We start from the raw sequence: 27,561 nt of genomic DNA, 5'->3' as shown, positions 1-27,561 counted from the left end.
TACATGTATTTTATTTGAACACATGTATTATCATATGGCATAATGTATTTTGTATCAAATTCAAACAGATATGCGTGACAAGTTAAAATAGTCATTACTAAAAGTTCAAAATATATAATAAATAATGTAATATTATATAATATAACAAAACGACTATTGCACATTCATAGTTCAACCTAACCGTAAACAAAACTTATAACTTACTTTAAACCATCACATCTCAAATTGAAGCTTTAGCCTACCATGAACTTTAACGTTAGCAGGTATATGGCAAATAAACTAAAAAAAACCGACGCATTCACATTACACATTTCCTAGTGAATTAAGTGCAAAAAATTTTTGTAGGCATTACTGTGATGCATGTTGTGTATTGTTTTAAATTTATGTGTATCTTTGTTGTCGTCTTTCGAACATGCATGTGCGTAGCGTCGTCTTTTTTCTTTCTTCATTTTTTGTTCTGTATACTAGTTTTGGCATGTTTAGGTTTTAAAGTCTTTTTTGATATAAGTTGTCTGAATCCTTGTGGTAAGAAAATAGTATACGAAGGAGCGAACTGATTGTTAAATGAATTCCTTGGGCATTCCGCGTATACAGCGTTCGAGGTAAGGTTCAGCTTCTGTTCTGGTTACATGGATTTTGTAAGTGACACATACATGACATAGTATACAAGTTAACTGTAAACCCTTAAATCGGGGATTAGTTCTGATGTGAAACTTTTTGTGTTCATAAAATATTAGATACTTATTTATCGCTATCAACTTCTGTTAGATATATGGTATTTATTCTGTTTTTGTTCGTGTAATGATTTGAATGTTCTTACTCTTTCGACAAAATATGAGAACACGTCATTTTGATTCATGCGAATTCATTTCGTTAAAATCTCACGAGTTTTTGGATGTATCTGGACATGCCATTAAGTCGTAAAAACTAACACAATGATAATAGTAGAATGAAACCAAATAAAACAGATCTAACATGAATGAAAATTAGCAGGTTTCCTCTATTTTTATTTCTATTTTTATTCAGATACAAATAAGCAAACTATTCGATCTATTAATTTAACTGTAGACGTCATTTTTTGCTTTGCCTTTGTCACTTGTCTTGCTAGACTGGTGAGTCTTTTGTAGACGAAACCCTCAACCGTGTAGACATGGTTAAGCCTAGTATGTATGATGATTTTTTCCTGTTTATAATGCCCATACACTACGCCGTTGCATTTTATTATACTCTTCACTTGATTTATGATATGCATTTTCAAATCAAATGTTATAAAGAGAAATCACGTTTATTCATCAACAAATCTAGCTACCTAATGATACTGTTTCTGTCTCTGTTTTAAAAGTTGCACGACTAAATGCTCTTTTATTGGTCTTTTTCGTCTTAGAACGAAACATCTTCTGGTTGAAAATTAGAAACACTAAAGGATTACCCAGGCTGTTTACTGGAGCAAGTAAATAAAGAATATGAAACCAAAGCCCATATTCTGCTATTTCATGGTGCATTAAAACAGCTCCTATTGTAATTGGAGCCCAGCAAACAACGTATGCTGTAAAAAATATATGTGTGATTTAGTATTATTATTAATTGAACTTGTATTCAAGTAGATTTTGTTCATTAACATATGCATGATATAGGCAGTACCCTTTTATAGTAACCAGCAACATTTGCAAAATTGTAAAAGAGATATCTCAGGATAACATATCGTTGGTTAATATTAAGATTGGTTGCAAAAGATAGATGGTTTGTGTCCCATTAAGTATAAATCACATGTTCTTAAATAACAATAATATTTCAATATATCGTGACTATTGTACGAACAAATCTGTCTGTTATTGAAAACAAAGAAAAACTCTAATGATGTAAATTTTTGAAACAAAACCAAGAATACTTAAAACACTCTGTATGTTTAGGAGAGACATCATGGTAATCATACTGTAGATAAGCACCTCTCAAAACGGAAACTTCCGTTATCAATTATTCAGTCATCAAAATACATAATTTCTAGGCGACAACAGTATTGCAATGGATATAAATGATGTACCTTCTTTATTAGTTTATGAGTTACCACCTAGATCTATGCAGTATACAATTAAAAGAGTATGCTAAAGCAGGATCATTCTTACCACATACAACAACGCATAACAGTTTGATGGTCCTGATCTTTGCCTTTGAAATGCTTCTATTTCTCACATTTGTATCAGAACCATTATCTGTAATGAATGATCACATGTTTTTAAAACACTTCTGTCTTTTTTTGCACTTCCTTATTCCCAAGATTAGCATGCAATCTTATCTAAAACAACTGCGAACATTTTTGATTTAATTTGTAAATTTGAAAAACGCTGCATACAAATTAAAGATGTGATTTCCTTTTTGCATTTATAAGAAATATTGATAACATAATATTCAATTCTTTGATTGAACACCTTGAAAAATGACGGATTTCGAATGCAAAGTATAAAATGATGTGTATGAGCGACTGCATTCTAGTATGCATTCGTGAAAGGTATGTATGTTACCAGTTTTTATTAACGATATTGCGCAACCTTGTGTTTCCCGATTGTCAGCGATTGTTAAGGTCATTTTGTCCGAGTAAATATGTCCTGTTTTTGTTTTAATTCAAACATACTCCATGCGATCATAATGTTAAGACGGTAAAACTATTGATATCAAGATAAACAAAATTTGTTCCATAAACGAGTTGAAACCCCGTTAAAAGTATTGCAGAAAAAAAAATCAACAATGTGTAAAAAGTAAAATCACAAAAAATACTGAACACCGTGGAAAATTCAAAACGGAAAGTCCCAATTAAAATGACAAAATCAAAAGACGCAAATATAGTATTTTATAGTAGTATGGTATCCGTTACTGTTTTAATCGAAATCATGGTGCAAACTTTTCAAGGATGGGTACAACATAATTTAGATAAAGTAGTTGTCTTTTATTAATCGATTTCGAAGGTAAAATTTTAAAGTAATGATCGTGTTTGTTTTTCTAGTTAACTATGCATGTGATGATTTAAAACGGAGACTTAAACCATTGTCTATCAAATCCAATTAAAAAAAGACTATATTGTAGATTAAAACTATTTACCTTTGTCATTGTTTTCACCCCGTAAGAATCCATGTCTTTCCCGACCACGTATAGTAAAAATGATGACGATGTAGCATACTGTTATGATTACGATTGGTAGTATAATGATAGTGGTAAGATCTGAGTATAGGAACACCTACAACAAATAATCAAATTTGATGCATGCTTCTTTATTATCAACTGTGTTTCGTTTTTAACTACATTATTTTTCAAATCGTGCTGTTGTGTTAGTTTGAGTTGTTGTAACGATCTTATGCATTTCAGTTATTAAAGGTCAAATTATTTAGGGAATGACTGTAATATTTTTTCTGTCTATGAAGAAATAACATAAAAAATTTGGTGCACGCTGAATAACACGCGTAGCGGGTTACTTGACAGTGTGCACCACATTGTTTATGTTATTTCGAATAGACAGAAAAAATATTACAGTCATTTCTGATAATTTAATTTAAAATTCCATTTTAAACCGTAGAAAACCACGAAAAAACGTTGATGACGTCACGGTCACATGACTAAATTATGTTTATGGCCTCATAACAAAATAACGTCAGCCAATCAGAAGACGCGTTACATCCAAATTTAAATTATTCAGTGTTATTACTTCTCCCACTATATTTATTGTGTAAACATATTTCCATACTCCTACCAACACAATTATGATAATATTTAAACCAACCTGTGTACAGTTCTATAATGAAAGTTATTTTGTTTTAGGTTACAATTATCGTGTTGATATGTTGTGATATGTTTTGCATTCCTGTTTAATTGGTATTGTACAATGCATTAATATTGTGTCATAGATAATGTTGATTCGTTCAGTGTACGTAAACAACTTGTTGCAATTTGTGTAATAAAGTTAGGTTATTTTGATTGATATTTTATAATGTGTCTTTCTATAATGTGATGTAACACTACTGTTCTCAGTTGGCAAATATCTACACCTGCTGAGAGGTTTAAACCTGTTGCATTTGTTTGCACTTATTCTAAATCACAAGCCAGTTGTTTATTGGTTGTCGTTTCTTGGTATGGTTCATACGCGTTTCTTATTTTGTGTTATTTTTTCTATAGAATATACAGTTGGTTTCCCTGTTGGTACAGGTGTGCAGCTGGGATTTTAAAAACACCCCCCATTCATATGTTGAATAATTGTGAAATCCCTACCTATACATATATTTCACAGCGAAATCATAACCCATTCATATATTTATCAGCTCAAATAGTACCTATATCGGTCAATTAATACCTATTGATATATTTCCTCGGTAAAATTGCACCCCATTGATATATTTGACAGATCAAAAAAGGGACCCATTCCAGCGGCACATATGTATATACCTTTATAAAGAAAGAGACCCCCCCGTGAGCTTACCAGTAAGGGTGAACTATGCTTCCGTGTTGAAGGCCGCACTTTTACCTATAATCTTGATAACTGTCTACTGTTTCCATAATGTGACTTGAATGAAGAGTTATCTTAATGGCACTTATACCACATATACGTATTTCGTTGTAAACATAAGTCAATGTATTTCTTGCGAGGGAGCTGTCTTGTTTTGAGAAATAAATATTTCCAAAATAAAATTCATATATACGACTAAAAAAGATACCAAACCGCAATAATATTACATCAAGGACATATCTTACATGACACACAAGTGTTTATATCTATTACAGATAACGTAATATCATTTGCCAGTTTGATTTAAAATTATCCTTATCACTTTTTTTCTTGTATAACATTAAACAGTTTTAAAAGTTACACAAATTAAAAAACAAATGAACCGTCTTTGTATTATCTAAAAATTCGAAAGTTACGCAGGTATGGTATTTACAACAGAATCATATACTTTTCTCAGCATTTTTTATTTGTTTTGATAGGAATAAGGTAAGGGAAGGATGGTATTGGGGTTTCCGTAATATGACAGTATGAGGAAGGGAAGCGAAATCATATGAAAAAAACAATTTCTCTTTTTTCATATAAATTAGACTGTTGGTTTTCCCGCTTGAATGCTTTTACACTCGTAATGTTTGGAGGTTTTTTTGCTTGCTGTTGTGAGCCAAGGAAACGTATTGAAAACCGCACTTTGACCTATAATGGTTTACTTAAGTACATTGATGACTTGAATTGAGTCGTCTCATGCATACCACATCTCCCTATATTTATAAACGCAGTTGTCGGATGTGTTCATACATAAGGCCGAACAGTTACACATAGTTGGTTACATAGCCATACATGCACTTCTTGGTTGCCCCATTTTTTACCATTTTGCCTTTCGTCATCTATATAATTTACAATCACTCTTTACTACAAGATGTTGATATTTGAATTGTTTTTTACAAAGGTTACAATTTACTCCTATGGCTCAAAGTGAGATATGTTGCATGTCCCTCTGTCGTCCTTACCACTCCGATTCTATAATACACGAAACAATGTATTTAAATATCATCAACTAAAAACGTTAACCAGGGTCTTCGATTCATTCAATATCCTGTTTGTTGTTTTTTCTTATTACAGTAATACTGTTAGAAACATAACATGATAATTCTTAGGAAATTTCAATTTACAATTTAAAAAACGGTAACGACAGATCATTCCGTTTTTCAGTATAGTAAATCAAATATTACATACAAGAGAAGGCGCAAAAGCAGATATGTTATCCTCAAAAACATTGTCAGTCCTAACTTTGTTTTGAGAGGTAAAATTGTCTCGTTCATCTCCTCAACTATCTATATTTAGATAGTATATTACTTTGGAAAAAATCGTATCCAGCCTTTAGCAATTTGGAAAAAAACCTTACTAATCTTGGCGCATCATGCCAGCAGGTAACAACATCTTCGCTGTATGTACCAAACACTCCGTATGGAATTGCAAGGACACATCCAATAACCCATGCTGACAATGTCAGTCCATATCTGTATAGCTTCCCTTTAGAAGCAGCTGCCAAAGGTTTAACAACAACATATGCACGGTCAAGTGACAAAGCAACAATTGCATATGTTGACACATAAAAAGGAACCATTGAGAAATACACATAGTAGATATAGCACACAAAGGGATTCCATGGAACATCAAACCAATTGAATAAAGTTTCAGGTAGTACAAAAAATACCCCTACACATAAATCTGAAAAAGAAAAATATAAAGAAGTATTAACATTTGTCTAGTGTGTCTTAGTGTGCAACTTTTTTTTCTTTTTTTGAATTGGTTTTCTGTCTTTCAGTTGTGTTTTCTTGCGACTGATTTTGATATACATATATTGTTGTTGGTTGATATTTTGTGACTGTATTAATGTTTACAGGTTCGAATTCAATCATTTTATTAATTTAAATTAAAGTGTACCCTTTCGTTACAATCTGGTTTTATATGAGGTTAATTATATTCTATTTATTCTTTCGTGTCTTCTATCAATTGTTTTGTTCTTCCTACAGATATGAGCAGTCCTTACATGTACATACGTTCACTTAAAGCAGTCCTTAGGACAACTCTACAAGTTAACTTGGAAACATTTTAGCAGAACTTTCGGTTAACCTTACCCATAGCAGACCAGACCTCAGGTCTGCTTTTTATGGACTGCTGCAGATCAGTCCTGACGACAAGTTTGACCAGACCAGACCTGCGAAAAGGTCAGATTAACCAGAGCAGACCTCCGAACAGATCAGCTTGACCAAACTAGACCTGTGTACAGGTCTACTTGACCAGAACAGACATGTGAACAGGCCTGATTGACCGGACCAGACTAGACCTTTGGGCAATCTACTTGACCAGACTAGACCTGTGAACAGGTATGCTTGACATGACAAGAACTTGGGACAAATTTGTTATTTTACAGATTTTACTGGTGGTACAATGTATAGTTGATATTTGTTTTCACATAAAAAAAGACAAAGATTGTATAATTTTCACTAATCTGAAATCGATACTCATATGACATTCATCAATCACAGCAGTCATGTTTACAAGTCAACAATGGATCGTGTTCACTTTATTTTTGAGGAACATACCATATCAAAGTTAACTTGGGATCAAGTTAACTTGATCTTAGATAAGCAATGCAGACCAAAGTTAACTTTGGATCATGTTTACTTCATCATAGACCAAAGCAAAGTTAACTTTTATAAGTACAGGTCTGATTTGAATTTTGATTGCAGACCTGTTCATCAGTTTAATTGTGTGTAGGACTGCTTGTGCCAAAGTTAACTTCGACCAAAGTTAACTTCTAAAACTGAAAATTTTGAAAAAAAAGATAACAAATAGTTTGGGACAAATGTCTGAATAATTAGAAAATTCAACAGTTTAAGTAAAATCGTTTTAGAATTTTCTTCGGATACGATCACAATTCAAGACAAAGTCCGCTATACATTTGTTGTTATTATATAACAATTCATTTAATGCAGCATATTGGGAAAGTTCGTGTGTGCGTAGAGGATCAGCAGAATCTGACTGGTGATATTGCAATAAATAGTTTATTTCTTAAAACCGAGTAACGATCACATAATAAGATGACGTGTTGCTCATCTTCAATAGACACAGAATTACACATTTTACCTCCTCGTTGTGCGATTCAATTGTGTCTATGGCGTCCTCGTTCGACTTCTAGTGTGTAAAGCATCACAGTGAATTGCAGATCTGTGTATCCTTGATAAATAATTTTGTACTTTCCTTTTTTAATTTTCCTCGGAGTTCATAATTTTTGTGATTTTACTTTTTATTCAATACTATAAGAGAAAATGTATTTTAAATTGCACCAACTATTTTAAGACGTTACTCAGGGTCTTTGAGTCATTCAATATCCCGTTTGTTGTTTTTCATATGACAATACTATTGTTAGTAACATGACATACCGGGCCACGTCCACTTGTATTTTTGTCCATCTGATGAGTTCAGCCTTTTTCAACTGATTTGTATAGTTCGTTCTTATGTTGTACAGTTATACCACTGTCCCAGGTTAGGGGAGGGTTGGGATCACGCTAACATGTTTAACCCCGCCACATTAATTATGTATGTGCCTGTCCCAAGTCAGGAGCCTGTAATTCAGTGGTTGTCGTTTGTTTATGTGTTACATATTTGTTTTTCGTTCATTGTTTTTTTTTAAATAAATAAGACCGTTAGTTTTCTCGTTTGAATTGTTTTACATTGTCTTATCGGGGCGTTTTATAGCCTGCTACGCGGTATGTGCTTTGCTCATTGTTGAAGGCCGTACGGTGACCTATAGTTGTTAATGTCTGTGTTATTTTGGTCTTTTGTGGATAGTTGTCTCATTGGCAATCATACCACATCTTCTTTTTATATAGTTTTAAGGAAATTTCAATTTGCAATTTAAAAATCGATAACGACGAATCATTCCGTCTCTCAGTATAGTAAATCATATATTACATACCAAACAGCGGGATAAAGTATATTGTTTATCCTAAAAAACATTGTCAGTCCTAGCTTTGTTTCAGAGGTAGAATTATCTATTACATCACATGAGCTATCTGCATTTAGATAGTATATTACTTTGGAAAAAATCATATGAACCCTTAAGCAATTTGAAAAAAAAAACTTCCTAAACGTGGTGCATCAGGCAAACAGCAAACGTCATCTTCACTATATATACCATATACATTTGTTGGTGTTCTATAATAGTTCATTTAATGCAGCATATGGGGGAAGTTCGTGTGTGCGTAGAAGATAAGCAGGACATGGCTGGTGATATTGCAATAAATAGTTTATTTCTTAAAGCCGAGTAACGATCACATAATGAGATGAAGTGTTGCTCATCTTCAATAGACACATAATTGCACATTTTACCTTCTCGTTGTGCGATTGGATTGTGTCTATAGCGTCCTCGTTCGACTTCTAGTGTGGAAAGCATCACAGTGAATTCTAGCGATTGCATATCTTTGTGTGATTGATAAATTCTTCTGTACTTACGGCTCGATAAAACATTCAATTTTTTAATGTGCTCAACTTTGGCATATTGTTTATTTTGTTAAAACACTTTTCTTTGAAGTCTGCTACAAGTTTACTTTTCACAGAGTCTTGGATGAATCTTGTTGAGATACCGGAGTCGTTGTCAGTTAGATGTGAAAGATTGCATTGTCCGGAAGCTTTTTTACGCTATGGAACCACGTGTTTATGTAACCTCGACATTTCACGATCCAAAAACAAACACTTGTTTGGCAAACTCTTGCAATATCATCTTTAAGATATTATATAGGTATATCATAGCTACTTTCTAAGCATGAGGTACACATCAGATCTAATTCTTCAACATTTATATTTTTTAATAGTTCTCAATGATTTTTCGTATTGCATACTTGCCATAATCACCTCAGTATTTTATGAATGTATTTCTTGGCAGAAATGATAAAGGACCATCATATATTAATCAATTGAAATTGTATTTGCACTTTAGAAATCTGTTGTATACACTATCCAAATTTTCTTAGATAAAATATTTCATTTATGACTTAACCAGAATAGTAATTTATTATTTCTTTCTTTCTTCTGGATAAAAAAGTCAAACGAAATAGGTTTTAATATATCTTGGATGAGCAAATACTTAGATTTATAAAAAAATAAATCTAAACTAAATTGTTGGAAGGATTTGTGATTGTTATTTGGGCGTAATGAACAAATTTCGAAATATTCTTCCGGCTTATTCAACACTCTTGAAAGATAATAATAATGCTTATATGTAGGTATGCATTTTTAGTCTATTAAATCAAGACAGGTTAAAAGCTTTGCCAAATACAAAGTTGTTCTAGATTTAATTAGTTATTAAAGCTACCAGGATTTTAATTTAGTACGCCAGACGCGCCTTGCGTCTTCATAAGACTCATCAGTGACGCTCAGATCAAAATATTTATAGAGTCAAACAAGTACAAAGTTGAAGAGCATTGAGGATCCAAAATTCGAAATGTTGTGCCAAATACAGCTAAGGTAATCTATGCCTGGGATAAGAAAATCCTTAGTTTTTCGAAAAATTCAAACTTTTGTAAACAGGAAATTTATATAAATGACCACATTATTGCCATTTATGTCAACACCAAGTGTTGACTACTGGGCTGGTGATACCCTCGGGGACGAAACGTCCACCAGCAGTGGTATTGACCCAGTGGTGTAAATAGTTATTAGAATATATAGGCTTAAATGTGAAAAATTATGTTTTGGATAGTTTTTACGTAGAATAATCAATCAATTAAATAGGACTGTCTACGCTAGATATCTTTCATATCAATATTAAAGTCCTGAGTTACAAATTGGATATATCATCTCGATTTCGTTTAGCAACTGTGGTTTCGAGCTGGTGGCTTTAAAACGACTCATCATAGAAAATAGGGGGATCATTCCGTAACAGCCAAACATGTGTCTGAATGATGTTTTCATGTTAATTGTATCGGTTCTGAATTGTTATATTTTAGATCTCTATTATTCTTACCTGCTATAGCTAGGTTTGTTACGAAAAATCGCATTCTTGATTTAGAATTTCTTAAAATCAGTAGAACCACCACCAATAGATTAAACAATATTATTCCAAGGAGAATGACCAAGGAAATCCATTTGAGACCCTGTAATTAATTGATTGACAATAATAAATATTGCTTAACTGAGTGAGTCATTACACGATTTTCATTATTTTAAGGAAGTTTGCTTGTCAAGTTTTTGTGATTTTTGTCAGATTTTCGAAAGCATTTGGTTTTATCCTTTTGAATGCATTAAAAAAAATTGCCTATTGACCCCTTTTTTTATTTTTTATATCTATGACATGTATAATGATAAGCCATCTGTTAAAGTTAAAGTCTTATCAAATTTTAATTATTATTTAAAAGTTTTTGAAATTTTCAATTTATATAAAGCTATAAAAAGTCAAAAGAGAGTATTTTCCAGCAAAAATGTCAATGCTAATATATCGAAAACAAGCACATTTACCTATATATTTGTTTCGCTCTTTTGATTCCTTTATTTAGCAAACTTTTTTAAGATTTCCCAAAGATTGTAAAATAAATAATGTAAATTTTTGTATAAGAGAAGGAAAACATACAATCTCAAATGTTGAAAACAAACAGACAATTCAATGCAAACCCGGAAATGACTCTTATATATTGGCTTTACATGTAGAAAACAGAACACGGAAATGTGTTTCATACAATTGGAACATAATTTCACTTTGGATGTAACACATTTTCTGATTGGCTGACAGTATTTTGTCTATCAGTTCAAAGACATAATTGTGTAAAGCGACCGCGACGTCGTCAACGTTTTTTTATGATTTTTTCTGTCTTAAAATGGAATTCGAAATAATATAAATATATTCAGTGTGCAAAAACACATTTTTGTATATTATTTCTTCATAGACATAAAAATATTACAGTCACATCATTTAATATCGGTCGTCGTCGTATGTGAAACAAATATTCAGAAATGGTCAAACAACTTCCATTAGAACATAAACACTCTATCAATGAAATTATAATAAAAAACTGGAATATGAGAGATAAGCATCCAATATACAGGCTTAACAAACATATTGGTATGCAGAACTGGAAATATAAAAAAAAAGAGTGGTAAGATTGCCAATTGGACAACTCGTCACAATAGATCAAAAAGTCTAGCATGTTAAATTCACCGTACGAAGTTTAACGATGATCAAAGCCAAACCGCATTTCCAGCTTTAAAAGGCGCCTAAATGAAATATATAAATAAATTCAAACAAGGATAATAACGGTCTAATAAATGTACAAAAATGTGAACGAGAAAATATATTAAACAGTTACAAACGAAAACCGCTGTATTACAGACTATGATGCATGCAAATTATGACTTGTTGTATTAGTTGCATGAGGCTAACAACTACTTGCTCGAATATAAATATAATAGATTACCTGAGATTCGAGTGTGTCCGTTGTCGCTGTTTCATTCCCAGCTTTACTCCTAATAATTTGAATTGTTATGTTACTTAAGAACGCCATTGTTTCCTTGATTCAAGTGAGCCTATATAATGAAAAAGAAACAAATTTGCAAAAACAATTATGTAATGTAGAAACAATTGTAATTAGAAGCACAGAAGTTTAAACCTCTGTTGAATCGTAATGTATACATTAATGTTCTTGTTTCCGATAATTATCAAGTCTTCGTATATTAAAGTAACAGTTGCGTTGCACTTTTATACATCAATGTTCCCAGTAACTTATTGCATATCGGCTGAGACAAGAATCAAGATATATCAGATGATGTTCATGACGACTTTATAAAACTGAGAAGAAATACGTAAAGAAGACGATAACATTGTATATTTTTTGAGAATTATTTTTTTTTATTAAAACTAGAACAATCATTATAGATGACATTTTCAAAAAGATAAAGTTGAATATTTACAAAGAAGTAGGTTCCTCTTTATATGTGAAAATGTTGAGTTTTTCACCTAACCGCTGTTGATATGTTTTTAAATAAAGGTCCGTCAATCTCAAAACAGTATTTCAATTCAAGTTTTTAGTCTAAGAGTGGAAATAAATTGCTCGTGATTTTTTAAATTTTTTAACTGGTAAAAATTGTTATTATCTAAAGATTGATGACAATTGCAACTGTGTCAATATTTGGCATATTTGAATGTACAGATTTTTACAAGAACATCCTTGACCAGAATAAGGATGGACTCTATAATAATTCTCCAATCCTTTCGAATTATATCTAACACGTTAGTACGCTATCACAAAACAATTAGTTGGTGCGTGCTTTTCAGAAAATATCTTCAATAATCTTTAACATTTGAAACATCAAGAAATTCTAACAATACTGATTTTGACCTTTAACAAGAAACCAATACAGATGCGGTTGACCCTAACCTTTATGTTTTTGTTTGTTCGTTTGTAAATGTGAATGTTCGTGTTTCTGGTCTAACAACACTCTTTGCGTACAATTGAAAGCATTAACAACGTTTCAGTAAAATTGATAGAAAATCGTATTTGCCTGGTCAGACTTGTTCATGTTTACATACGATCTAAATAAGGTACCATGTTCTTTTGCAATATACATACATGTTATACATAGACAATTAGCGGTAGTAATGTAGGTTTTATAGTTCTTTATTTACATATAGATTAATCAAAGACATCATTCCATAATCAAGAACCTCTACATACATTGACATAGATTCCAACAGGGACAATTTTAAGATTTTACTTTGTTTTATATAATTTATAGACAAGACTTGTGTTATTGACTAAATTTTTATTATATTTTTATTTTCAACAAATCAAAGTGATCTGCTGAATAATTCATGACAGGTGGTTTAGATAAGAGATAACTGCATCAGCATTCAATCAGGAATACCTCTTGAAGTTTTACGTTACTGATCTTTCAAAATAAAGTTTAATATCTGATATTATCGCAAAAAGATAAGACGAAACGTTTTCCTACATTTTACGCGTATTATATATTAATAACGCTTATAAGAAGTTGTACAACTTGTCTCATACCACTCGAAGTTTCCATACTAATACAAGGGATAGACCACGATCATTCATCCCCGCAAGAAATCCGATTATCACAAGTATGAAAAAAACGGCAATATTTCCTCCGAGATAAAATGTATTTTGATGTAGCTTGTTCAGCCGTAACTTAATGAATTGCATTGTACATGGTCTTAATCATTTATCGCCTACCTTCCAGTTAATATATTCCTTAGTGAAAATGATCTTGATCTTTTCGGCAGGGAAATAGACTAATCATATTTCTGATTAGAATAAAAAATAAAATGCTTACTCTATTTACTTGAAAGTATGTATAGTTCAATGATTGTATGTTCATGTTGTTAGCTGTTGGTTGGTATTTATTCGACAATTTATCTTTGTCAGTCAAAAAGTAAACAATTAAAATTACATTGGTTTGTGATTACAAATGCACATCCACCAGACTAAAAGATAATTATGCAACATATGACATTCAACTGATTAAAAAAAATGACAGGCAAAAGATATTCCAAGTTATGAACATGTTAAAGTTATGATATTCTAAAATGAAATCCATTTATGTTTATACGTTGAAAAGGTGCTAAAATTTTGATTCAAAATAGGTTACATACTCGAGATCCTGGCAAAATTCTTACAAGGGTTCTAAATCATGTATACAGTATGGGACTTTCAATAGACGATGCAAGAAGACGATTCTCGTATAGAAGTTGTACCCTCAAAAATGCATTCTTGTTGCGCATAGTTCGTTATGATATTATGCTGTTTTTTTGGATACATTCCTAAATTAATTTAAGGTATTTGTTTTAATTCGTTGTAGTTATTAAAGGTAACAGGTTTATAATTTAAAACGTCAGACACGCGTTTGGTCTACATAAGACTCATCAGTGACGCTCAGATAAAAAGACTGAGGCATGTCGAAATATCGTATTACATTATTTATGTATTTCTCTGTTCTTGCATTAATTTATACGGTATTCCTGTTATGACATGTTGTTATGTTAATGTTATATTTAGCATTGTCATAAAAGCATGATGTTTTGGCTAGCCTCTAAACCAGGTTCAACTCACTATTTTTTTTTTAAATGTTATGTACCAAGTCAGGAAAAAATGACAGTTGTTATCTTATAGTTCTTTTTTATGTGTTTTGCATTATCAGTGTTTCTGTTGTTTCGTTGTTTTCCTCTTATAGTTGATTGGTTTATCTCGGTTTATTTTGTAACCCTGATTTGTTTTCTCTCAATCTATTTATGACTTTATAACTGCGGTATCCTACTGTTGCCTCTGTGTACGTATTATGCCTGTTTGTTCGTTCTATTCACACACGGTTGTCAATATAACGGAATTATATGCGACTTTTATACAAGATGAGAGGATTAGCTAGCTTTCAGACCAGATTTAATGAACCATTTTATACATAAGAAAAAATGCATGTTGCAAGTCAGGAACATGTCAGTTGTTTGTGTTTTTTTTTAATTTAGTCTTGAGTTTAGTATTTTTATAACTTCCCCTTTTTTTATTAGAAACCTCTTATTGATCTCTCCACGAAAAAAAATATATAATTCATAACATGAATCGTTATTGTTTTCACTACAAATATGATACTATATTTTTGTTTTTTAACAAATCAAAGTAATCTTTTGAATAATCTATGACAGGTGGTTTTGATAGAGATAACGGTATCAACAGTCAATCAGAAATAAACCATCATGTCTGAAGTTTCGGATCATTTTAAATAATTTGTTATACCTGTTATTATCACAAATAGACAACATGAACCTTGTTTGTAACATTTTGTATCGTTTATGAGAAGTTATTCGACTGATGTGATATCACTCATGATTATCATTTCCTTCAATGTGTAAGATGAATATGCTTTTCAAATGTAAAATTTCTTGTTAACTCAGATTTCATGTTGGTTTCATTGATGTCGTAAACTGCTTAGCGCTCTAAACTAAAGCATACATGAATGCTGAACGTTTTTACAACCCTTACATTTGATGAAATATTCAATTATTACAGACAACACACCACAGTTGAAATTCTTCATCTGGTATGTAGTGTGTAATTTTTTGCATTGTATATCGTTTGTGGGAAAAATCTGTGCTATGGGATACCTTAATACAAAAATATATATAGACCGATCAAAATAACGGCATCACATTTGTACAATTCTAACTTTTTGTTGAATTTTTAAGATTGCGAACATAATTACATGTACTGTATAGTTTGATGCAAAATCATCCAGAAGCAAATACATATAAAAATACCTGCACTTTTGTCAAAGAAATACAATTCGTACTAACCATTTATCAACGATATATATCCCTAACAAATTTACTTACGTCCTGTATATTATTTGTTTCTGAAGGATATGCATCCCAACAATGTGCATTATATTGACAATACGGGTGGTAATATTATTTTAATAAACAGAGGTTTTTTTTTAGATACTGAAAATCTTGTCGAATGACTGAAAGATACGTGTTTTCTTTCAATAGATTATTTCCCGTTTCTTTTCATATTATCCCATACAATTAACCACACTTCTGACATCAAAAAGTACTTGTCAATGCATGTTTCATCTAAATATAACCCAATGAAAAATAAGAGTAAAACATGCAATATTTTCTTTTAATATTTGTAATAGTTGCATTACCGTCTCAAAATGGAACGTAATCATAGATGCACACATACAAAACACCTCATTGATATTATCATTGGTGCAAACATATTTCCTTAACGTTTCCTCCTAGTTTTTAAATTCAAATTTAACCATGATATATATCTTTCTAAAGGGTTAATGCCATTTAATATCTGTAAACTACTTTGATGTATACTACCACTCTACGTATACATATGTTCATAACTTATGTGAATATTTTGGTCCATTCCGTAACGTTTAACTTAGTTGTGCGCGAACCACAACATTAGTTATTTTGATTGGCTTATTTCTGCGTTTGTGTTCGTGCTTGAAACTATAGTGACCACACCGCTGGAACTAGTAAAGGTTGGAACGGACACTAGTTTATGTTTCGTAAGGCTGAGTGACTCGTGTTTGCGTCAAACAATTAAATTTTATTTCCAGAGTTGTGCATACACAATGCAAGCCATATAATTCATTAAAACTCACGTTTTTTTATGCTTTTATGCATTCCCTCAAGAAATCAGAATATGAAATGTACAAAGAAATTGTAATATTTCCCTTTAGATAAAACTCGATTTGAAATTTTTGTCGCAAATGGTAGGTTTTATCCAACGCTTCTAATGAATATATCCTTTATTGAAAATGATCTTCAATTTTTCAGCATGGGAATAGATTTATTACAATTCTGATCAGAAGGCGTTAAATAATAATGTTAACTTATCTTCTTTTTTCTTAAAATATTCACAGCCAATTGATTCCTTGACACCTTTTACTGTATATTCAGTAACCAATTTATTTTGTCAGACAAAGAGTAAACCACTGAAAAGTGTTTTCATCTGTAAATAAGGGAAGTGTCTACCAGAGAGTTAAAAATCATTACTATTTACCGTACTGCCTTCAACTAATTAGTAAAACCCAAGTTAGTAGATGTTCGCAACAATCAAAATCAAAAAAATCATATTAAAATAATTAACATTTTCGAATTTGCCTAAAGTTGTTGAATAAGAATGAAGTGTAAGTAATGCGCCTACTTGATACATGTATGTGATAAGGGCTAGACACAGTAGTGTCTCTGTCAGTTGATGTTTGTTGTGGAGAGGCGTAGCCACAAAGGGAAGAACTGGAACTTATTTTATGGACCTCAGGTAACATTCAAACAGGTGAATATGTATACTAAATTTAACATATCTTGAGTGTCTTTACCTATAAATTAACAGTTTCTTATTTATTTCTACAAGATATGACTTTTCAATACTTGATTACCATCTAATCAATAGATGAAGATAGTACTTAATAAAATCCCATACTCATTCTTGTTTGTTTTTATATTAACTAAAAACATCTAACGGTCAAAATATATTTTATATTGTTATTTATAATAATTCATAATCTTTACACATTTATTGGTTTTATTTTTTACTTGTTACGTACTTCAAACACAACAGCAAAACATTCATGAGTATTAGAAAATGTGTACGTCAACAAAGGTTTTTAGTTTAACTTTAAAAACGTCATGAGTTCCGGCTGAATATGTTTACTAGTATTAAAATCGAATAAATTGATAAGGGGCAAAGTGAAGCATTTGTGAAGGTCACAAATAAAAACTGGGGACATGAAAACCTCAAAAGGTTGTTAAGCTGTCATTTGACGCGTTTACAATGCAATTCCATTAAAAAAATATTGAAATAGAAAGAAACAGCAAGATCATCTGTTTAACACAGTTTTGTTTCTTTCCAAGACTACACACCTTTAATAGCTGATTTTTCTTGTCATTTCAAACAGATCTGTAACTTATATTTGCTAACATTAACGTTCGTTGGTCTCTGTTAGATATTACTAGAATTTGGAAGCATAACATATCTTAATATTGACGTGTTTTATTTCAAACTGTTCACATGATCCGTAATTAAAATATTAATTTAACACTAAAATTAGTTACGAGTTACACAATTTCCATTTACATGTATGTGGTCTGACGGGAGATTACATCATAGCGAATATTGATGCCACACCATCTTATATATTTTCCTAGCAATGTTTATCTACAGTTAAACGGAATATATATAGACCAACACAATGAAAATCCGAGAATAGTGTGGTGTTACAATATAAAGAAAAGATATGAATTACTATAATCAGGGAATACAGAATGAAAGTCTCCTATCTTGATGATCTCCATATATTGAGTGTACATTTATTTCATTCGGCTTTTCTGCAGTATAGACTATCTGTATTCGTTAATTCTAAAAAAAAATGTGATACCTGCGTTTTCTACAAACATCAACCATCTTTTTAAATATAATCTATGAGATGTTTTCGTTTATAAATTAATGCATTGCAATCACGATGATCTAGAGGAATAATAGACTTATACATGATATATCGAAGTATTTTTTTTTAACAGTTTCTAGTTGTATAAAGCATGAAATATAAAAATAAATTTGTCACCCTGATTTTTTTCTTCTCTCAATCAATTGATGACACTTGCATACTTTGCCTTTATTTCTATCTTAAAAAAGGATGAATAATAAACTGAAGGACTACTCATGATTTGTGTAATTTCATAATTTCGAGATTCAATACAAACATAATCGATAGAGTGAATAAAAGATGTTACGATGCTCTATTCAGTGATTGTCTTAAATGGCAGACCAAAAAAAAATGTTCCGTTTCAATTGTTTCACGTTTTTAACTTCGGTGCATTTTTATTTCCAAAACTAAGGTTAGAAGTTTTATTGTGAAGGCCTACGATCCCAATAATAAATACTTCTTACTACCACTTAATTTTAATTACGGTGGATGGTTCTTTCATAGGTACATTTAAAATCATACTTCTCCATTTCTTCTCATTTTTTAATAATAAATCATTCTACAAAGAAGTTAAAACTATACATATTTATCAAATTAGATACTCATAGCTTGATAAAAAGGAGGATATGCTGATTTGCCATGTCTTTTCTTCCGTCAAAGAACAGTTCAAAATCTATAAGTTGTTTAAACCTACTTGCATTTAAATATTGAAATGTATATCTACAATGTATTGTATATAGTATATATACTTTCTTTATTAAATAATCTTTTAAATGAAATTTGGTGATGATAGATTTTTGACGGAGGTTTGATAAAAAAATATACACATATTTTGTTTATCTCAAAACAATAGATATAATGTTTTGGATCACTGATTTTCGTTTTTGTGTTTGCTACATCAAGCATAATGTTTGCAAAAAGTTTGTTTGGTTTTTTTTAAGGTTGTCTATATCTTGCCTTTATAGCCTTATTATTGTATGAACCGACTTATAAATAGCGCTATTACATTTTTATAAATATTGATCTACATTTCTGAATACGCCGAAATTATTTCACTGTACAGTACAGTATAAATTAAACTTTGCTATTACCTTAATACATTGAAAAATAGAAGTTATAGACTAAAACAATGGAAATAAGTCAAATAACTGTGATAAACTTACAGTAATATTTCTATTATTTATTGCATGAAATTGTATTGCAATTATAATTTGGATCATTGGTAAGACGTCACTCGCCTCTTGCAACTTTATCAATCCCTCAAAATGTAAAAATAAGTAGCAGAATTATTCTGCCACTCCTGTGTTTAATCGACTCTTAAAAACAGTCGCCGATAAAAAAAAATTGCTATTTGAAACCATGAACAAAATGTGACTTAATGAATATCATATTCAATATAGAATTGTGATTGCTAATTAAACAAGTATAGACAACAATTCAGTGCGTTGTTTCCATTCTGTTTCGTTACTTCAGGCATTCGACATCGGGGACGCTCGAATCAAAAAAATGTTTTAAAGGCCAAATAAAGTACGAAGTTAAAGAGTATGCAGGACCAAAAATTCCTAATTTTTTTTGTTTTTTGTTTTGCCAAATACAGCTACGGTAATGTATCTCTGAGATAGAAAAGCCTTAGCCAACAAAGTTTATGTCAACAGTTAGTTAATAATTTTGAACACATCAATAATAGTTAATGTAAATACAGAAGTGCTGGCTACTGGGATGGTGACACCAGCAGTAGCATCGATCCAGTGGTTGCAACTAAACTCATCATAAATACCATATTTAACATTTTATTTTATATTAGACTTCAAGTGCTATGACCGCATATAATGCAAAGAAAGTGTTCTAATAGTTTTCTATGGAACGCCGGAACTGCCTTATAGTGTAAATATTTAATGTGTTCTGTCGCTTTGTCTTTACGTCCTGTCGTTTCTTCTTTATGTTATGTGTAAACATCTGTATTTCATGACACGGCATCTCTGTGTTATGTCAATTAGTTATTTATTTGGTCAAACAGTAGTATGATTTGTCATTGCTAAACTTGGTGTGTACAATAGGCATTACATTATGCTTTTAGTACTATATATTCTGTGAATACTTCGAAACTTTATGATCAACCACCTTTACATTCTCTCATATTTTATCTATGTTCTGTCTATTCTTTTTTTACATAAGTCAGTTAAAAATTACGCCCTGTCTCAAATGTGATTGTTATGCCGAATGTTCTAAAGGTTTTGTTTTGATACACCTTTTTTCTATGTAAACCTCGTGATATTATAGTCTTTTGGCGTTATGTTGTGTTAATACATATGTTTCTCCAGTGAAAAACATAACACATCATGGTATAGTTCCTATGCGTTTTGTCGAACAATCGATACTCTCTGTGAGCATTCATTACGTCATGTGCAAATGTATTTTACATTATGTGCAAACATCGTTCCCCTTATGTGCAAACATCGTTTACCCTATGTGCAAACACCTATTGCGTTATGTGCAAATACCTAATAAGTCATGTATAACAACTACATCATTATGTGCAAACACTATTACGTTATGTGCAAATACCGCTTACATTATGTGCAAACACCGATAACGCTTTGTACAAATGCCTATTACATTATGTCCAAACATCTTTTACGTTAGGTGCAAACACCTATTACGATTTTTCCAAACACCAATTACGTTATGTGCAAACACCTATTACGTTCTGGTGAACGTTTTTATGACACAGATTAAAACAAAACGCATCAGTGATATATATTTTAAAATTGGATGCTGAATGTGAACTGAAGGTACTATATTTGCATGGGGTTGTTGATTTAGTATTGGAAATGTAGTATTTTTATATATTGATTCATATAAAAATGTTATATAAATATTTAGTTTTTTGTTCTACTTAAAGAGTGTGCGTTATGCATCCATTCTTTTTATATTTTGCTCACTTCACTTGTTGAAAATTTAAATATTTACACATATATAGACACGATTCTCGAGGTTTGTCTCTCTGGAGGTGTGCCTAGATTGACAAAAGTCATAAAATACATTTAATGCATTTTTGAAAACATTGTACAGGGACATTTTTTAGAAAACAAATCGTGCATATTGCAGATTAGCAATGCAAATAAAGACGTATTAATGATTGCTATTTCAATTTTCAATTTCAGTGTGTAATATATGCATAATAAAACGACCATCAATTAATATCATTTGATCTGAAATGTAATACAAATAGTTAATTGTCTGGCATTTGATGGCTTAGAAGAGAGCAGTCTGTAATTATTTATCTCATATCTCATTTAAGTCAATAGTTGTAGCTGAATATCAGCCACATCATGAAGCAAACAAACAGAATTTATATGTGACAAGTAATTATTTCAAGATAGCGTGTATATCGACTGAAACTAAAAGCTCAGCCCTGTTATTCGAAGCAAAAAGAAAGCTACATGTAAAAAACAAAATGCAACCTCATTTCTTTGCGGAAAATGTGAACGGAAAATAAGTTGATATAAAAAAGAAGACGTGGTATTATTGCCAATGAGACAACTCTCCACAAAAGACCACAATGACACAGAAATTAACAACTTTAGGTCACCGTACGGCCTTCAACAATAAGCAAAGCCCATACCGCATAGTCAACAGTAAAAGGCCCCGAAAAGATTATGTAAACCAATTCAAACGAGAGCACTAACGGCCTTATTTATGTAATGTTCTCTTTCATCTGCACCAAGGGGGTCATTTTAAAGGTCACCATATCTTGCATACATAATCATAGCATATGGTTTTGGAAGGCGCCGAATTACATTTACGAATTGTAGACTTTTGACAAGGTCAACACATTATATATGCGTCTATTCAGATTATATTGACCGAGGACGAAGATATTTTCCCGCCATCTCTCATCTTGTATTTGATTTTTGAATAAGCAGGGAGTTTTGGCAAAAATGAGCCCAGAGCCTCCTCTTAATCAAACTGCTTATAGAACCAACAAACGCAGCTCAATCTTTTAAAAAAATTCTGGTTCCGCCACAGGTCATTGAATGAGAAAACAAAAAGAGAAAAAACATAGGTCCGTGTGTTTTTTATCTAATGATATCTTAATGAACAACTTCTCTATTAATTTTACATCGGATGACCGTGAGGGCATTCATGTGTATTGCTGTTGCCTTAATTTCCATTACGTAACATTCGTTTTAAGATTGTAACCGACCTATAAACATGATAATAATAGATACGCAGATATTATCGAGTGCAAAATTACATTCCTTATCACTTATTCTTAATTCTTTTCAAATGGATACTCCTAAAAATATATTTGTTTGAGCATAAATTAATGATATGAAAATGTCGTTAAACTCGTTAGAAACAGAAATAAAGTAAAAAATCTTTAATATTTATACACACGTCTAGAAAAGTGTGTTACCGCATGCGAAAGAATATCTCAAGAACGTTTGAAATCTCCCATGCAGAGTTATCTGTCTTTGCTCCCTCTCTATGCGTGGGACATTGAATGTTTTGCTGGAAAATTCTAATGCCTACTCAAATTCAATCTATCAGAAAAATAGAATTATTACAGAAGAGTGTTCATCATGCACATGCACAGCACTATAATTAATATAGTGCAATATAATGATATACAAATGGATAAACATTCTATATACATGTAACTGTAATTTACAAATATTAAAATAATGTATAACAAAAAAAAACAGAGTTTACTGATTTGTATCACTTCTACGATGAGGTTGAATGTATCATCCACGCACAGAAAATATATATCTGTACTTTAACGTCACTTTCAGGTAAAGAGATGTGATTCGGTTTTCTGAGACAAGTGCTTGTGATCGTCCACTTTGATTAATATCTTTAACATATAGATGTTCTCAAAAATTAATAAAACATAACAAGGGTTTTATATTTTTTACAAATGTCTTATTATCCTTATTATATCTTGATTCATTTTGAGACCTCAATTCGTATCAATGACATACTGCACATTTAAAGATTTTTGTAAACTGGGAGTTAACTGGCAATTGTTTCATGGTGCTGTAAACGGATGAACAAGAGGGTTCCGAAATTCCAACAATACAAAACATGACAAGTGAACTTTCTTAATTTATAATCAGTAGCAGGAAAATTACAGAAGAATTTAAGCCTTCCCTTTCGTGTTAAAGTCTGTCACAGTTTTCTTTTCGTTATATAGGTGATTTTTTTTAAAGAATTTTGACTAAATATGTTACGTCGATTTCAAGGCGAACAAGATTGCATCAATTCAAGATTGTTTCCGCACTTTGAGGATAATTTGGATTGAATCAATTACACGTCATGTCTCGCTAGCTCTAAATAAAAAAAAAACTGTCTCGCTTTAACAGTAACCGAGAAAAGGGGGACCGATATATCTAAAAATGATAATATTTAACAGAAACTGTCAAAATGTATTTTAGAATGATGACATTTAGATCCAAAAGAGTATATTTGTATGAAATGTTATATTTTTTAGAATAAGATTTCTCAAAATAATGATGTGCAGCAAATCCCTTTTATGAACATTAGGCTCAATTATGTGTTTAGCTATAGTTATCGAACCATTCGCGTTCATAACTAAACGCATCGAAGTTTACCGTTTATACCGTATATCCCGCAATAATATTCATTGAATTAATGACTCTCCGTTCGGAAAATAGGTTGATGTTTCTAATTCATACGACGATATTCGTTGAAATATTGAACAAAAAGATTAATTCATATCAACAACTGTGGACTAATTTATTGATTATAAAATTAATGTACTTTGTCAGTAAACGTGAAATTTATTTGTACGAGCTTTAGAAACAGGTCGAAAAGCGAGGCTTACCGAATTTTCTCCTGTTTCACAGCTAGAACTAATACATTTTGTATTTCTGACAATGTACATATATTGTTTACAATTTACACCTGGTATTTGAGCAAAAGTTGTTTAAATATTAACCATTGTCTATGATTTTTACAGTTATTGAAACGGAGAAAACCTCAAAATGAACTATTACCCAGAAAGAAATATCCATCATATTATCGATTGATCAACATGGAAGCGGGTAGCAGGAAAATTTATCTGTACATGTACAAACAAAGCAAAAAAAATGTTGTTTACCCGATTTTTGCACACAATAACTTGCTAATTGCAGGATAAAAGTGAATTACTTAACTGTACCTTTTTTTTTTTAAACTGGTGAAAAATTAAATAGGGTAGAAAATTAAATAGATTAGATGACTATGTGGTATGGGTTTTTTGTCAAAGGCCAACAGAAGATCTATTGTTATTTATTTCTTTGTCATTTGGTCTCTAGTGGAGAATTGTCTCATTGGCATTCATACCACATCTTTTTTTATCGATAGTTTTTTTCTGAAATTCAAAGGGTAAATTATCTTATGATGACCATTTTAGCAACGACATTACTTAAATATTCTTATAGACAACAAAATAAACGATATGCATATCACTTATATAAAAAGATTATTGAGGAAAACAATTACAATTTACTAGAATATGTATTTTTTTGTATCCTTCTTGATGACACGATTCGTAAAGTTACCGGACCAAATACGGATAAATGAAAGTCATTATCTGGAGTTTCAAGTTGCAGGTTAATTTCGAGTATGGTCAGTGAAGGTGAAACAAGGCTGATAACCTTTTCATTCAGACAAAAATATGTATATGCGTCATTTTTGTGGATTACAGGATAATGAAGTATTTAACATGAAAAAAATAGGGTTTTTTTTTGGAGAAATTGCAGCTTTTTGTTACACCCTTCTACTTGTCTGATCCAAAATTGGATCAAATTTTTCTAACATCCCTGTTAATTTAAAAAAAAAATTGTCAGATAAGACCACTCCTTTCAGGACACCCACCCGTCTCAACACGCTTTGTCAGGGACGGAGGAAATAATAAGTCTTAGGAAGATTATTCAGAATAATATTCACAACTGTTAAAGGAAATGAACGAAAATAAAATCTTAAACATTTTGTAGGATTCCTTAGCTGCTACATGAATCGTGGGAGACGTCATTACATTTTTAGCATTAATCTGGTACACGTTTCTCGCTAAATGAAAACCCTACTGGGAGGGTAATAACAAATCATCCAGGTCACTTGTGAGGAGTTGTCACATTGGCATTCGTTCTCATCTTCCTTTTTTATATCGTATTGTTCCTTTCGGTTGCACCTCTTGAAAACTAAAGTCGTGTCTGTATATTTGTCACAATTTTCAACAAGTAAAGAGAACAAATTTTCAAAGCATGGAGGCATAACGCACATTCTTTAAGTAGAGCAAAATAATGTCCCATCAAACTAGATACATTGTATGTATATAGCATTCTTACACCAATCAATATAATTAATATAAAAATCCACAGTTTGTTAGAAAGGTCAAACTTTTAATTTTCTTCATTTTCATAATGCATATCATTGATGCGTTTTGTTTTAATCTGTGTCAAAAAAGTGTTTACCAGAACATAATAGGTGTTAGCACATAACGTAATAGGTGTTTGGACATAACGTAATAGGTGTTTGCACATAACGTAATAGATGTTTGGACATACTATAATAGGCATTTGCACATAACTTACATGGTGTTTGTACATAATGTAAGCGGTATTTGCACATAACGTAATAGTGTTTGCACACAGGGTGAACGATGTTTGTACATAATGAAAAACACATTTGCACATGACGCAATAAATTCTCACAGAGAGTATCAATTTTTCGGCAAAACGCATATGAATTATACCATGATGTATTGTGTTTTTCACTGGAGATACATATGTATAAACACAAAATAACGCCGAAAGAGATTTACATAGAACAAAGGTGTATAAAATCAAAACCTTTAGAACGTTTGACATACTAATAACACTTGAGACAGGACGCAATTAATAACTGACTTACGTAAAAGAAGAATGGACACAGCATAGATAAAATATGAGAGAATGTAAAGGTGGTTGATCATAAAGTTTCGAAGTATTCACAGAACATATAGTATTTACAGCATAATGTAATGCATATGTTACACAACAAAGTTTAGCAATGCCCTATCATACAATTGTTTGACCAAACAAATTACTAATTTTACATAACAAAGAGATGCCGTGTCAGGAAATAAAGGCATCTGCACGTAACAAAAAGAAGAAATGACAGGACGTAAAGGCAAAGCGACAGAACACATTAAATATTTACACTATAAGACAGTTCCGGCGTTCCATAGTTTTCCTCTTTTTTGACAACTTCTTCTTTCCTCTAACGATATTATACTGCAAAGTAACATGCATATGTTAGAGAGTGTTTTTTTTATTCTGTATCTTAAAAGACCATATTTGCCTATCCACATTCATGATTATCTTTATTTCGTTTCTCTGCTCCAGTACCTAGTTATTCTCAATTATTGTTCATTAATTCATTCTACGATTTGACCATGATTCTGCAATGTTTGACCATTTGTCTGTATTCTATCAACCCTATCCAATCAGTCATAAAATAAATAAAAAAAATTACTTACTACCTGCTATTCATACAGTTATATATCCTCAAATATTGTTTTAAACATCCAAATGTAATTGAACATCCACATTCAAAATAGCCCACACGACAAATAGTGATATTGATTATCATTATCCGCATCCAAATCATTAAATACTAATAGTGGTAATGTGTTCATGGATTTGTGGATAGAATAATAAAAAAATATCAACAGACATGAATCTCCGACACCATTCGTATTACAAGCAACTGTATAAATACTGAAGTTTATTCGTAACGTTTTATCCTGGGATAAATTATGATCAGAAAAATGATTGAAGCGTCCCTTCTATATAAGTCGGCAACATGATTCAGTAATTCATCGAAGCTAAATTCAAAAGAAATTTTTACCGTAAATATTACTTTTATAGACAGCAACAAAGTTGTAACCTCCTTTGGGAATAATCCATCATATTACACTAAGTTTAATACATTGAGCTGCTGTTCTATTGAAACATAATTTAATGTTAATATATAATGAGAACAAAAAGTAGGTAATGTTTTTTGTATAATAC

At 31.4% G+C, this 27,561-nt stretch overlaps 1 protein-coding gene across 2 annotated transcripts; it reads right to left on the bottom strand.

Annotated features, from left to right (window-relative positions):
* Nucleotides 1–27,430, bottom strand: LOC139502974 (cardioacceleratory peptide receptor-like). 2 transcript variants are annotated; one of them, XM_071292642.1, is made up of 7 exons: nt 27,027–27,430; nt 11,959–12,067; nt 10,515–10,644; nt 5,889–6,214; nt 3,094–3,229; nt 2,124–2,210; nt 1–1,546 (listed from the first exon to the last, which is right to left on the bottom strand). In XM_071292642.1, exons 2-7 carry the CDS (start codon nt 12,043–12,045, stop codon nt 1,302–1,304), a joined length of 1,011 nt encoding a protein of 336 aa, XP_071148743.1. In that variant the 5' UTR covers nt 12,046–12,067; nt 27,027–27,430; the 3' UTR covers nt 1–1,301. The 2 variants fall into 2 exon arrangements, with proteins under 2 accessions (XP_071148743.1, XP_071148744.1); XM_071292643.1 differs by lacking the exon at nt 27,027–27,430 and having other exon boundaries at nt 11,959–12,178.
* Between the last annotated feature and the right edge of the window lie 131 nt (nt 27,431–27,561).

The sequence above is a fragment of the Mytilus edulis genome, chromosome 14 (assembly GCF_963676685.1).
Source record: "Mytilus edulis chromosome 14, xbMytEdul2.2, whole genome shotgun sequence".
Lineage (NCBI taxonomy): Eukaryota > Metazoa > Mollusca > Bivalvia > Mytilida > Mytilidae > Mytilus > Mytilus edulis.
Note: the sequence above shows the minus strand (reverse complement) of the source record. Positions and strands in the feature narration are given on the sequence as shown.